The 14999-nt window shown below is 33.2% G+C and overlaps 1 protein-coding gene across 1 annotated transcript; it reads right to left on the bottom strand.

Moving 5' to 3' along the window:
- Positions 1-5605: 5605 nt before the first annotated feature.
- On the bottom strand, positions 5606-9451 carry LOC110912111 (acyl-CoA-binding domain-containing protein 1). Its single transcript, XM_022156786.2, has 6 exons — positions 8706-9451; positions 7428-7533; positions 7001-7101; positions 6647-6738; positions 6338-6435; positions 5606-5932 (listed from the first exon to the last, which is right to left on the bottom strand). Exons 1-6 carry the CDS (start codon positions 9179-9181, stop codon positions 5756-5758), a joined length of 1050 nt encoding a protein of 349 aa, XP_022012478.1. The 5' UTR covers positions 9182-9451; the 3' UTR covers positions 5606-5755.
- Between the last annotated feature and the right edge of the window lie 5548 nt (positions 9452-14999).

Raw genomic sequence — 14999 nt, 5'->3', positions numbered from 1 at the left:
GAAAGTTAAGGACTAAAGGTGAAAAAATGCCAAACCACAGGGACTATCCGGGCATTTAACTCTTAACAATTTTAGATATACGTAAAATTATTTTTTACTATATATCATCACATCACAATATCTCATAACATACAAACATGACCAACCTTTTACTTTGAGTTAATTTAACAAATGGACCCTGTGGTTTATAGCTAGTTTCACCTTTGGTTACTAACTTTTTTTAACAGGTTTAGGTTTTATAGTTTTAATTTTGTAACACCTTTGGGTATTAACACCAAAATAATCAATATAATGACTAAAATACCCTTCCATTCCTTTTAATTTTATCAATGTAACACCTTTATGTACTAATACCTAATTTTATTTAAGTTTAAACCAATTTTACAAAAACTTTTTATTTTTATTTTCATCTTTTTATTATATCTCTTAATTAATATCAAATCTATTCATTTTTTATTTATAAATATAAATTAAAAAAGTTGGAAAACGTCATTCCATTTTTTATTTATTATTAATTTACTAAATAATACTAGATAAAAATCTGGCTGATATTATGAATATATAAAAACTCTTTAAAAATAAATTAAATAATGAACCAAATGATATAATAAGTATCTATTAAAATCCATAACAATCTTGAAAACACACGTATATAATATCTGAAAATTGGTTAAATTAATATATCAAGATATGTAGGATAATCGAGAAAAACTGTTTAAAAATAACTACAACTAACTTAATATATTTTGTAGTAAATCGTAAAAATGTATAATCTAATCTGATTTGTTTGTTACGATCAATTACTTGGCACATTTTGAGATGGTGTGATTAAACCAAGACATCTTTATTTTATTTGTGTATCTATGTGTTTAGGAAACACTTTAGTTCCGATAAGATACAGTCTTTTATTATTATTGTTATTGGTTTTATATTATTTAATCCCATATATTTAAAATTAAAAAATTAAAACTAAGTTTTATACATTAAACACGTGTAATACACGGAGTTTTAGCCTAACATCTTAATAATAATTTATTTGCACATTACCAACTATTATTATACCTATTGAATTTTTAATTATTTAAGATTTTGAGCAACTTCTATCGTGCTAAATTATTTATCATTTCTTAAAAAATTATATATAAATATTTACTTATAAAAAAAATAAAAAAATAAATAGATTTTATGTTAATTAAGAGATATAATAAAAAGATGAAAATAAAAAAATAGATTTTGTAAATTTGATTTAAACTTAAATAAAATTAGGTGTTAGTACCTAAATGTGTTACATTGATAAAATTTAAAAAATGAAAGGGTATTTTAGTCATTATATTGATAATTTCGGTGTTAGCACCCAAAGGTGTTACAAAATTGAAACCATAAAACCTAAACCTGTTAAAAAAAAGTTAGTATCCAAAGGTAAAACTGACTATAAACCACAGGGTCCATCTGTGTAATTAACTCTTTTACTTTTTATTAATCTACTAGGTTAGAACCCCGTGTATTACACGGGTTGAATAAATGTAATTTTATATACTAAATTAAAACAATTATCCTTTAAAAATCTCGGTTATTACACGGGTTGAACAAATGTAATTTTATATATTAAATATTAAAAAAAATTATATCTCTAAGAACCTCATATATTGTACTGAATAAATGTAATTTTATATACCAAATAATAAAAACCCGTGTATTGTACGGGTTGAATAAATCTAATTATATATACTAAATAATAAAAAAAGTTATATTTTTAAAAACACTGTGTATTACACGGGTTAAATAAATGTAATTTTATAAACTAAATAATAAAAAAAATTATATCTTTATAAATCCCGTGTATTATACGGATTGAATAAATCTAATTATATATACTAAATCATCATCATCATCATCATCATCATACTCAGTAAATCCCACAAATAGCAAAGCTAAGGTAGGGTCTGAGGAGAGTAAGATGTAGAGGCTCCTTTCAGTAAGACCCCCGACTCAATAGTAGTTTTGCATCAAGATTTGGACATAAGGCACATAACACTCAGCAATCGGGACAAAGACCGATTAGTGCATGTTCCCTTTTGTCTTTCTGCTATCAACGCCACCACATGATGATGATGCATGATTAACCGTCCGCCGTTTTTAACGTTATATTCACAAATTTAGTAAAATAACGTTAAAATTAGTGCAATTTCACTTTTGCCCACCGAGCGTCCACACATATGTACATTATTAAAAGTTAGATTAGATTATATATGAAATTAAGTGTATAACAAAAAGTCTTTATGAATTTCACGTAGAATTAATTGGAATCCTTTATTAAAAGTAGGTTAGATTATATATGGGCTTATACGTGTGAGTAATTGTGATTATTGAATGGTTGAATTTTGAGGGTTTTGAAATGTGAATTTGATTATGATAGATTATATTTTAGTTTTAAAACTTCTAGAATGATTGAATCAAATAAAAGGATTATGATTTCCTAGAAACAAAAATAACTGAGTTTTTTTTTTTCTGATCATTTTGAACATGAGCAAATAGAACGATAGCATCTTAATAAAAAAATAACTAATTACAAATGCGAAACCCAATAATTTTAGTTCTGTCCCATTTGAACGGAAAAGATAAGTACAAACTAAATTTAAAAAAAAAAATGCAATATGAAAGTAAGAGATAGAATAATCGATATATTTTTTTTTTCATAAAATAAGAGATAAGGGTAAACTAAATAAAAAAGTGTTAATTTGGTAAATACTAATATTAAGTATGAAAAGGTAGGAAAATACAAATGTAGACATCTTCAATGAATGATACGTGTAGTATAGATTCGTATACCAATCAACATCTAAAAAAAACAATTTAATAACATATAATTCGTTTACATGAATTTTAATTTAGAAGATCAACTTCATAAATTATAACTCCATATATATCCATTTATACACAGTATATTGAATTGAACATGAACCTTACTTATGAAAAAAAAATTTATATAAATATCCAAAAGAATTCGTTTTCAATGAAATAGCCAATTACATGGTGGCCTAAAGTCAAACGTTGAACATAAGCAAAACGAATTCAAAATAACCAATCTAAGATATTCTTTGTTTTATTTTTGTCGAATAACATATATTATTTTGTTTTATCTAGGAAATTACCATGCTTATAATTGATATTTTTTTTTTCATAAAATAAGAGATAAGGGTAAATTAAATAAAAAAGTGTCAATTTGGTAAATAATAATATTTAGTATGAAAAGGTAAGAAATTACAAATGTAGACATCTTCAATAAATGACACGTGTCCAAAATCAGATTTCTTTTATTATATAGTATAGATACTTGTTTTGGATTTCGGGTGTAATGTTCTATGTATCTACTTTATATTCTTATGAATAGGAAATCCAAAACTATTTATGATGCAATAAAAACATATAGTCAAGTTAGTCTATAAAGGATATTTTTTCTAAGGCAAATTGGATTTAAATAATCCCAACTCACTGTTATTGGCCAATAATAATCTCAACTCATTTAATCACCAATAATAATCCGAACTATTCACTTTTGTTTGTAAAATACTCCCAGTTAAAAAAACACTAACTAGGTTAAAAATTGCTGACGTGGCAGGTGACGTGGCATGCCACATCAGCAAATTTGCTGACGTGGCAGTTGATGTGACATTTTTTGATGACGTGGCAGCTGATGTGGCTGTCTACGTGGCATTTTTGATGACGTGGCAACTGATGTGGCAGGTGATGTGACATGCCACATCAGCAATTTTTTAACCTAGTTCGTGTTCTTTTAACTGGGAGTATTTTACAAACAAAAGTGAATAGTTCGGATTATTATTGGTGATTAAATGAGTTGGGATTATTATTGGCCAATAACAGTGAGTTGGGATTATTTAAATCCAATTTGCCTTTTTCTAATAAGTGTGGAAAGTCTATGTATACATTATGTTTTGAACTCAGAAATGATGTTTTGGTAAAATATTAGAAAAACATCAAATATAACACTTTAAAACACATTGTAATGTATTATAGGCATGAAATTTAAAACATAACTAAAACACACTGCATGACACTTAAAACACACTGCTTATTTTTTTGGTATGACGTTTTAAGCCTAGAATACGTTGCATTGTGTTTTTTATTATTAAATTTAGTGTTTTTCTATATAATATCATGTCGAAATAATTCAAAATATTATGCCTAAGTCCAAAATATGATACCTACATATTAATTCCTATGGCTTTTTAGTTTTCTTAGGATTTTCATCGTTTATAGAGGAGCCATTACCGGTAGAAATATACAATAAATAGGAACCATTACCGGTAGAAATATACAATAAATTTTGTTTACCGATTGAAATATAGCATAAATTTTATTCACGTATTTCATAATATGGTGTAACTTGTTCTAGCATGCTATATCGGAGGAAGATAAAATATACAAAATTGTTCAATTATATGTTTTGACCAAGTTTTAAACCAAAAGTACCATATATTTTTAGGGCAAATTGAAAATAAATAATCCCAACTCACTGTTATTGGCCAATAATAATCCAACTCATTTAATCACCAATAATAATCCGAACTATTCACTTTTGTTTGTAAAATACTCCCACGTTAAAAAAAACTAACTAGGTTAAAATATTGCTGATGTGGCTTAACATGTGTGGACTGGCGTGGCTGATTAACATCTTACCTGTGTATAAAATGATTATCGGCCTCATTTGCACACCCAATCACACTCTCCTTCAAAACCCTCTACAAATTGGGCAAATACAGTCGATTGTGTGTGCAAATGAGGCTGATAATCATTTTATACACAGGTAAGATGTTAACTAGCCACGTAAGTCCACACATGTTAAGCCACATCAGCAATATTTTAACCTAGTTAGTGTTTTTTAACGTGGGAGTATTTTACAAACAAAAGTGAATAGTTCGGATTATTATTGGTAATTAAATGAGTTGGGATTATTATTGATCAATAACAGTGAGGGGGGATTATTTATTTCCAATTTGCCTATTTTTAGGATGTGAACCTCTCATCTTTGTAAGTCATGGGAGCAGATTTTGAGGATTGGGGTAGAAACAACATGGTTTAAAAAAGGACTCAAAAGGTTATAAAAAATCGTCTAGATAGAGTCTAGATAGGAGTGAGCAAAAGGGAAAACCCGACCCGACCCGATCATTACCCGACCCGACCCGAGAACCGATCAAACATAAAATATAGAACCGATTCACTACCCTAAATATAGGGTCGGTTCCGGTCATAGGTCCAAGTCGGGTTTCACCATGAAAAGAACCGAGAACCGACCCGACCCGACCCTATTTTATATGAAAAATTGGAACCGATTTAAATACCTAGGTACTTGGGTTCAGGTCGGGTTGGGTATTTTTCGGTTCGGTTCTCGGTTATTTTCGGTCCGGACCTAAACTTGCTCACCCCTAAGTCTAGATATAGGACATTAAACATTTTAATTTTAGACTTAAATATTTAAAACCACTAAAACACAATGACTCAATAACTAATAACATATAATGTTGGGACCATTTGAACACATAATATGATTTGATTCCTTATAATCTGTTATTTTTTTTTTAACACAAAACACATAAATATGATTTAATTCCTTATAATCTGTTAATTTTTTAAAACACAAAACACAAAAACTGAAATCAACCGTGTTTGATTTCTGAATTCCAACGATAATCAGAAAACATATGAAAATTTAGAATACAAAAAGAAGGATCACCCATCAAAGAGAGGGCGCCTGGGGTTGAATCCAGGGCCATTTTGAATCACAAAGATCGGCAGGATAGTTTCCGTCATCGTCTTTTATATCTGTTGACGCGTTTTTCTTCACAAGCAGCTCGGCTATGTGTTCTCTCTCGCAAACAGCAGCATAATGCAACGGTGTCTGGCCCTCGTTATCCTTCATCAACAAATATATTAGTCCGAGCGAATGACAAACTGGCAGGGTAGATAACAAGTTGAACAGTTGACTTTTTATATGGATCGTGTAGTTGTGTTGACCTAAATCACGTTTTTGCCCAAGACCTATGTGTTTTTATAAATAGTCTAGATAGACCTGAATTCATTATCGTTTTAATAATAATCCAAATTTATAGAAAAACATGAATTAGCTATTTAAATTTTTAAATAACACTTGAGGGACTTTAAAACAGTTTGACCCATTTCGTTTTTAGCTGACTTTATGAATTGACCCCATTTGACCTGTAGGAGTTGGAATATTACCCTAAACGATGCCTTTTCAAGTAAACAATTACAGTACAAGTTATAATTTTAATACAAATTAGTAAATGATGATCAAGATTACCTTTAGGTTCACATCAGCATTCCGGCTCAAAAGCAATTCTGCCGCTTCGATATGGCCACGATCAACAGCCCAGTGCAAAGGGGCCCGACCCTCACTATCTGCAGATTTTAGACGACAGTGAGAATATAAAAAAGGAATTGTAAATATATTCAATTAAATGCATATGAAGTCATAAGCAAGCATTACTCCACTATGCTCATATTATTTAAAAGTTTAAGGCGGCACCACCGCCATTAAAGAAATTAAAAGAAAAATTAAACGAGAAATAAAGTTGACTATTTGACTTCAAGGAATAAGAGTGTAATAAACCCTTTATATCCACAGGAATGCCAGCCTCGACACACTTGATCAAGTTCTCTGTATCGCCTTCTCTTGCAAAGGCATGTATAGCATCTAATTTTCTGAGAAAAAAGGTGATAAACGTTACTAATTACTCATTTACCCTTTCATGAATTTTGAATTAATCCTAGTGTAAAGTGTAAACAATTACCATCGGTGGTGTTAAGTATCTATGCTAGTAAATTTTTGTAATTCATAAGCACATTAATTAATATAAAGAGTTAAAAAAAATCATAAAGAGTCTGCATGTAACATGTAACAACAAGAGAACCAAAAAGCTTTCTTAGCAGTAACCTCAAACATAAAAAGTTTAAAGAACCTTACAACTCGTCAGACTCCTCTTCATGGATAAAAGAGCTGAAAACAGGTCCCATTGGTCTGTTCTCGTTACTTGATCGTTCATTAGCATTTTCATCTCTTTTCTTCTGTGATTTATTACATCAAGGAACAGAGTCAAAATATGGTGAAAGTCATCAAAGTGAATTTAGATGCACAAACATCCTAGATCGTTTCATTTAAAAGGAGAATATTACTTGAATAGTGTATTATTTGAGTCATTTGTGACACACCAAATGTCAATAAAAAAGTTCAAATCTTTGTAAGCAAATGTTTCGGGTACCCGTTTCAACCTGCCCCAAAATTAGCTGTTTTGACCTGCTACAGACCAGCCCAACCAGCCCGTTTAGCTACTTCTAGAGATTACAATAAAATAGATACTACTTAAGAATAGGAAGAGAGAGAATCATCTTACAGAAGTTGAACCAGCAAGCCAAGTAGGATACAGTTCTGTAATAATCTCAATATACTTTTGCATTGCTTCCTCCGGAGGCATTGCACCTAGTTTCTGCCATGCATTCCTATAGCACATACCAGATATAAATAAAAGAATATGACCAACGAGCAGCAGTATATATCCTTCTGATACATGAACATTAAGCACATCCAGAAAAATTAACTAGAAACAGAGTTGCAGGTTCGAAAAGATTCATGAGATACTTCAATGGTTAAAAAACTATTTTCAACATTTTGTTTAAAGTAAAAAATAACAATGCCAAAGTCAGTACATGTATACCACAACTGAATAGAAATTGAAAAATATTACATTCACGGTTCACCAAATTAAGTTAGGAAAATATTAAACATTCACAGGAAAAGAAATATACTTAATATGGTATATGTTTAGAATACTTCAAGCAACTGAATGGAAGTAAAATAAAACTAGAGTCTATTTTTTCTTAAGCTAAGAAACAAATTACATTTCACGCAGATATAATACTAATTTATGCTAATTGGAGAAAATGATCTCATAATGATAACATTGGCAAAAGGTTTTCATAGTTCGGAATTTACAAAGATTAAAGGTTCTAAATGGGCATTGTGAATAAAAGATCCATGCCAATATTTGAAAATTTACAAACAAATAGTTAGGATAAAGAAAATCATGGATTGAGCTAAACATAGTTATTAGATCTAGTTGCATGAAAACATAACATACTTCCACCTTTTCATCACCTTAGACCACTTACTTTACTTTTTTACATTAAGTAGTAAAGAAGTTATATCGCAATTTGCTGCAAATATTTTACATACAATAGCACAAAAATCTAAGTGTATTACATACAATATGTTACAGTAGAAAAATGTGAAAATATGCTACATTTTTTGTGTAAATAAAGTTATGAAACCCTACTTATTAAACTAGACTAAATGCATACAAGGAAATTTGGTGTTGCAATTCAAGCATTCAACAATATGTATATGTAATTTACTTTTGGTTTCCTATTTTCTTTTCCATACGTTTGTTTCGAACTAGCTTCTTGCTAGGCCTTTACATTTTACATAATATCATCGCCGTTCAAAATAAACATAATATGCACTAAATGAGATATCGTTAGAATTTTCTAACATCTACCAAATGCAGCCAAGCAATTAAATAGTACCAACATACTAGCATCAACATATCATACAACAATAAAACAATCATATTCGCTGCAATCCAGCAACTACACCAAACACATAACAGATATACCATTTCGCTCGAGCGGTCATTTTAAGCGCAGACGGCTGCGGAACACTACAAGGCCCTTCCGTCGCAATCTTATACAATCCATAAAGCTGCAACTGCAAATCACTTGAAACCTTCTGCGCAGACCGATCCGCCACAGTCGCTGCCACAAACGCAGTCGCCGCACTAAACGCCTCATCCAATTCCGTACTCTCTACACCTTCCCAATCATCATCACTATCCTCCTCATCACTATAAACCTCTCCACTCTCCTTTTCCCTATCAATCAGCGGCTGTTTCTCTTTATTAAAATCGTAATCATTATGAATCTCCGATACCTCAACAGATTCATCTTCATCGTCATCATTAGCATCGCTAGCACGAGTGATACGGAGATTTTGATCTCGAAACGAGAAGATAATTGAGAAAAGCTTTGCTAACAGAAACGAGAATATTAAACCGAATAGTATAGATTGAGTGTACTGTTGCCAGTCGAACATTGTGTTGTGAGTTGTAAACCCTAGAAATGGAAACTGTAAGAAGAAGTTGAAGTGTTTAAACCTTAATTAACTGAGTTGATATGATAACTGAGGATTCCGGCACTGGATAAACGGTGGAATAGGACGCCGGTGATTGATTGGTGGTGAATCTGCAGCGGATTTTGAGATTTATAGTTCGGTTGCTGAACCCTAATTTACAGTGGATTTGAGTACAATGAGGGTGGTGGTTCATTAGATACTCCGTCCGGCAAAATAGATTAAAAAAAAAAAAAAAAAGTTGTGTTTTACATCCATCGGAAATGATAAAAACGAACACCTGTATTGGCACTGGTGTTGTTCGAACAATATCGATCGGTTTTGATTATCATAGTATCAGTACCAATAAAATTTATCGTTGCGGATAGAATTATATAAATGAAAACTATTGAAACTGGAAACCACAAAATTGAATACAAGTACTGGTACCAGTGTTGTTCGGTACGGTACCGTAACGATACGGTGTGAGTTTATCGAAAGCAAAAAAAAATAGAAGTAAATACTGATGTTTGGTCGGTTTGGTTCACTACGGTTGCGATATGGTATCCGTTATCAAACAAGAAACCATAAAAATGAATATATGTAGTGATACCGATGTTGTTCAGTCTTGTTTGGTACGGTATGGTAACGATACCGTTTCAGTTAATCGAAAGCAAAAACAATAAATATAAATATTTATACAAATACAAATATTGTTCTTTTGGTTCGGTTTAGTACGATAGTGACACGGTATCCGCTTCAATAAAATTTATATCACAGTGTTAAAAAGAATAAACATAGAATTTAAGTTATTAGAAAAAAAATCAAGGTAAATTACATGAAGAATAAAATATTAAAAAAAAAAAAGACGAGACAAAATACCACCAAGGATATTATCTTGTTGATATAATTTATTATGAACTAGTATTAAGCCCCCCCCCCCCCCCCCCCCGCATGTTGCGGTGGGGGTGTAAAACTGTGAGAAATAGCACCAATGCCACACCACCGATAACGATCACCAACAGTGAAGCGTTGTGTTAATGTGAAGAAATTAGACCGAAACGTAAAGTATGGAAAGTAATAACTAAGTCAATTTAGAACCGCGCATTGCGACGAACTTGTCAAACAGAAAATAATAGACGACGTAAAAACGTTGAACCACACACGCACGTTACGTCGTGTTAAGTCGCAAAATTTAGAAGAAAACGTAAAAACGTTGAACCATATACACACGTTGCGCCGTGTGAACTGGCAAAACTTCCAGCGAAACATAAACAAAAAATTTGCAAAACATGAAAAGTAGAAGGCCAAAGTTAAAGTAAAAAAGTTGTGACGTTAAATTTGCAAAAGATGAATATTGTTGGATTAAAAGTAAAAAAAACAAATACTTTTTAGTTAAGAGTATAATATCAAATTTATTTTGAAATCTCCTCTAAGCCTCTAGTACAACTCCTTTATGCATAACAATATATTAGTATAATATCAAAATTATTTTGAAAACTCCCCCAAATCTCTAGTACAATTACTTTATGCATAACAATATTGAAATTTATAATGTGAAAGTGGGCCATGAATGTAAAAAAACCACTCGTATCCACAAACAGAGAAAATGAAAGATTTCAAAAAACGACACGAGTCACCAAGAAAGGATGTGGAGAGGGTGTTTGGTGTCATCCAAGCTTTATGAAAATTATATAAGGGTAACAAGGCTTTAGAGCACAAAAAGTATATCAAATATAACGTATGTTTGCATTATATTGCACAACATGATCATGATAGAAGACGAAGGACACATTATAAGCGAGTGGTCGGATGATGAAGATGAAGAAGCAGAATGTAACAACCAGTTGTTCCTATACTTATCGTTGTTTCATTCGTAAACGTTTGTACGCCGAGATTCGATGATTATTAAGGGTTAACTATATTTTTAAACGCATTTTACATCGCTTATTTATCACATTAAACGCTTATTACTTTAACGCTCATCGCAACGCAAACTCAACAAGAACTCAAAATGCGGACTCACTTATATTATTTGCTTACTTGTGTGTTTGAATGCTAAATATGTTATATGTGTTGGAATACTTGCTTAAAACGCTCAAACGCTCGCTCATACAACTCAATCTATCACGCTAAAATGCAACGCAACACGATACTTAGTTACCTCGCTAAAACAATTAAAGTACTCTAATTAACTAACTAACGCAACCAAACGCAACAAACAAACATCCGATACGCGAAACAGAAATCAACCTCGCGAAATAGGCGACTCCGTACGAAGGCAGAGGCTTCGTACAAAGGCCCCTGGCTCCGTACGAAGGCAACCTGCGCACATCACTCTATCTATAAATACCTAGCTCACTCCTTTTTTCACTACTTGCTGCCATTTCGCACAAAAACACTCCCAACCTACCGTCTCTCTCTTTTCCAAGTAAGATTCACTATTTTTACATGTTTCACAACGATTTCCACTATGATTTTCCACGAGTTTATCTCCGATTTCATCCAAACTTCTCTATTTTCATCTAAACTTCTCTTTTTTTTATGAAAACCTTCATCTTTTTCATCAAAACTTCTGATTTTACCATGGGTTTACACCTAAACGAGTGTATTGGGCTTAGCTTTGGCTTCCCAAGATGTAGATCTGAATATCTCGCACTCACCAAGTGTTTAATCCAAGGAAAAACCATTTTAAACTCGATTTTTACACTAAAACGAACCTAAACTGACATATGTTTTGTCCACTGGATAGTGGGACGAAGTGGTGTCGAAACCGTCATGAAAAGGACTCGAAAATACATCCGATTCAGGCGAAAACGCAGCTCCGAACGCAAAAACAGCCACATGCGCGAGCCAGGCTGGCTTGTACGAAACCCCGGCTTCGTACGAAGGCACCAGCTTCGTACAGCCCAGCCTATGTTCCCACTTGTGACTGAACAGCTCAAAAGACCTCTCCGGCTCTAAGATTAAATCAGTAACTTAATGCTGGAGGGATGAACACTCGATTTCCCGAAGAAAGACGCGAAGAACACTCGATTTTGGACACAGAAGCAACACTTGTACGAAGCATCCCTTCGTACGAAGGGACGCCTTCGTACGAGGACACTGGATTCGTACGAAGACTCTGTTTCCCACTCGACACTTCAACTCGACCGTTTTAGCACTTTGGAAGACTTATGCACTCTGTTCCCGTATGCAGGTTGATCCGGCGCTCTCTCTACTCCCTTCCAGACCGTGTTTGTCTGTTAAGCACCCACTGTAAGAATACTCGAACCCTTTTTCGCTTAACGCACTTTTGGGTGTAACATTTGTGCTCGAAATCATTATGAACAGTTCAATTATTAATAAAACAATGTTATTTGATCCCAATGTTTGTTTGGTTGTGTTTTACACTTTTCATGTTTTGACTTTTGTTCGATTTTAAACTCTACATCGCTTTTCTGGAGAATTATACGTAAACTGGTGCGCAAACGTACTCAGTTTAATGCGACAAATACTCCGGAACATCAACATATACTCAACATACCTTAAATAACCTTTACATAACTTAGAAATAAGTTTTGAAGGCCTTGGTATGGCAAAAACAAGTTAATTCGCTTACAGGGACTAAACTTGACAAACTGCGAAAGTATGCCAATTTGAACTGTAACAAACATTCCGGAACATGACCATAAGTTAAACACACCTTAAATACCCTCTCCATAGCTTAGAAATAGGCTTTGAGGTGTTCGGTGTGCTAAAATAAACTTTTGGGTCATTCAGGGACTAAAAGTGTCAAAAAGTGCACAAGTTTGCACTTTCACGCATAACTTACGTTCTGAATACATCCGGACATCCAAAAATTTATGTAAGCATCCTTATATTATGCCTTAGTGTTTGGCATGAGAAAAATCCATTCGTCGCGCAATTTGGATCGTTTTTCGCGCTTATGCGCATTCCGTCGTAATTAACCGAACATCGCGATCGTACGGCCAAACGAACCAATGTCCGACATATTTTTGAGCATGTTTCATGTCCACAATGTGTAGGCATCATTTTAGGGCCTTAAAGTTGACTTTACGGGCCTTAGAAGTGTTGGAAATGGCTTAAATATGCAACAGGGACTAAAACTGTCATTTCTGAAAGTTTGTGCTGATCAGACAAGGCCAGGCGGCCCGCCTGAGTTTTGTGTGTATCCTGACGCGGGCCGCGTCAGCCCTGCAGATGCAGAAACTCGTTTTTTTGCTGATTTTGGCCTTTCAATCACTCCAAAGGGCAATGCCCTTTCACAATCTCTGGAGTTAGGGTCATTATATGATACCACAACATCTTGACAAGTGTACGGATTAGATCGTGGCACGATATTCAAGAAACGATCCTAACGGTTTTGCTTTTCCTATAAATACCCCCCCCATTTGTGTTAAAACCAACAAAACTGATCAAAGAGCTCTAAGTTGATGCCATTGCTTCATACCTAAGCTCCTGGATCAAGTTTAGCTTTCGGGGACCCTTCGTAAGTGTTCTTTCGTTCTTTTAATCGCTTTCTAGTGCTAAAGTCAAACTTTGTTTGACTTTCTGCTTTGACCAGCTTATGATCAACACGAAGTTCGTTGGAACTTCATAACGTGAGCGTGATCACGATGGTTATAGTCCGTAGTGACTATACCTACTGATTACCACGTTATCTAGGCTCAGTGACGAGTCGTAGTTTCGGCCAAAATGCGCATTCTTGCGTATTTTGTAACCAAACTACTCGTGAGTATCAAAACCGTTTGTTTTGATACCAAACCTGTTTTCTAAACTTAGTTAAGCATGTTCTAACATGCTTAGCTCGTCACTTTTAGTTTAGTGCTTATATAGGGTCGTAAGGTAAGCGATCTAAACAATCGCTTACACTTTCGAACCCGACCCATTTGGTCGATCATTAGGATCTGACCAAACACATTAGGTGACCATAGTTGTATAGGGAATAACCTTCCGAGGTTATACCTTATGGTCACGACGTTAGGCGTTCCAAACGCGTTTTACGCAAACGACGCGTTAAGGTAGCATAAGCTACCTAAACGGGTCGTAACGGGTCGTAATGGGTCGTAAGCACTTAGGGTAGGTTCCATTTTAGAATGTAGGCCTTGTTAAACCATATTACACGAGTCTCTATACTCGTTTGGTTTACGAACCCTCATTCTATCCAATCTTCCGAATTTGGTCCGGTATATTAATATAGCTACCTATTAGGTGCCGTTTGATATTCCGTGATCTCTAGCATTGTGTGATTATTACACAAGGACTTCTAAGCAATCTCAGGTGAGTGCATTGAACCCCATTGTAATGCCCTGCTTATTTGTACTTTCCATTTATAGCAAGTCTTGTTCGCATTTCTATTTTTGGAAGCTTGTTCCTTTTGTATTTCGTATTTCGTTTCAAACCATTGTAAATCCGAGACTTCGATCGTAATGAAATTCGATTTTTTTATATACATGCTTATACGTGTCGCAATACTTGGGTTATACGCTACCAATCTCGAACGTATACGCGTGACCGATACTCGACATACTGATACTCAAAACTTATACGTACTTGTTAGCTATTAAATACGTGATTAATAATAATAATAATAATAATAATAATAATAATAATAATAATAATAATAATATAATAATAACATAGCTAACATCAACTAGACGTTGATGTATGATTTTTACTATAAAAAAAAAGTAAATAAATAAATAAAAAATAAAAGGACTTATTGGTTGCCAAACATCAATCGCAGCTTATGGCTGTTTTTAGTAAATTGCTTTTAATTATTACACATTCAAATTCATAA

Source organism: Helianthus annuus, chromosome 15, assembly GCF_002127325.2.
Source record: "Helianthus annuus cultivar XRQ/B chromosome 15, HanXRQr2.0-SUNRISE, whole genome shotgun sequence".
Taxonomy (NCBI): domain Eukaryota; kingdom Viridiplantae; phylum Streptophyta; class Magnoliopsida; order Asterales; family Asteraceae; genus Helianthus; species Helianthus annuus.
Note: the sequence above shows the minus strand (reverse complement) of the source record. Positions and strands in the feature narration are given on the sequence as shown.

Coding starts and splice junctions, on each gene's coding strand:
- LOC110912111 (XM_022156786.2), bottom strand. CDS start 9,181: ATGTTCGACTGGCAACAGTACACTCAATCTATACTATTCGGTTTAATA. Junction 7,534..8,705: donor ATGACCGCTCGAGCGAAATG/GTATATCTGTTA, acceptor TATGTGCTATAG/GAATGCATGGCAGAAACTAG. Junction 7,102..7,427: donor GGCTTGCTGGTTCAACTTCT/GTAAGATGATTC, acceptor AATAAATCACAG/AAGAAAAGAGATGAAAATGC.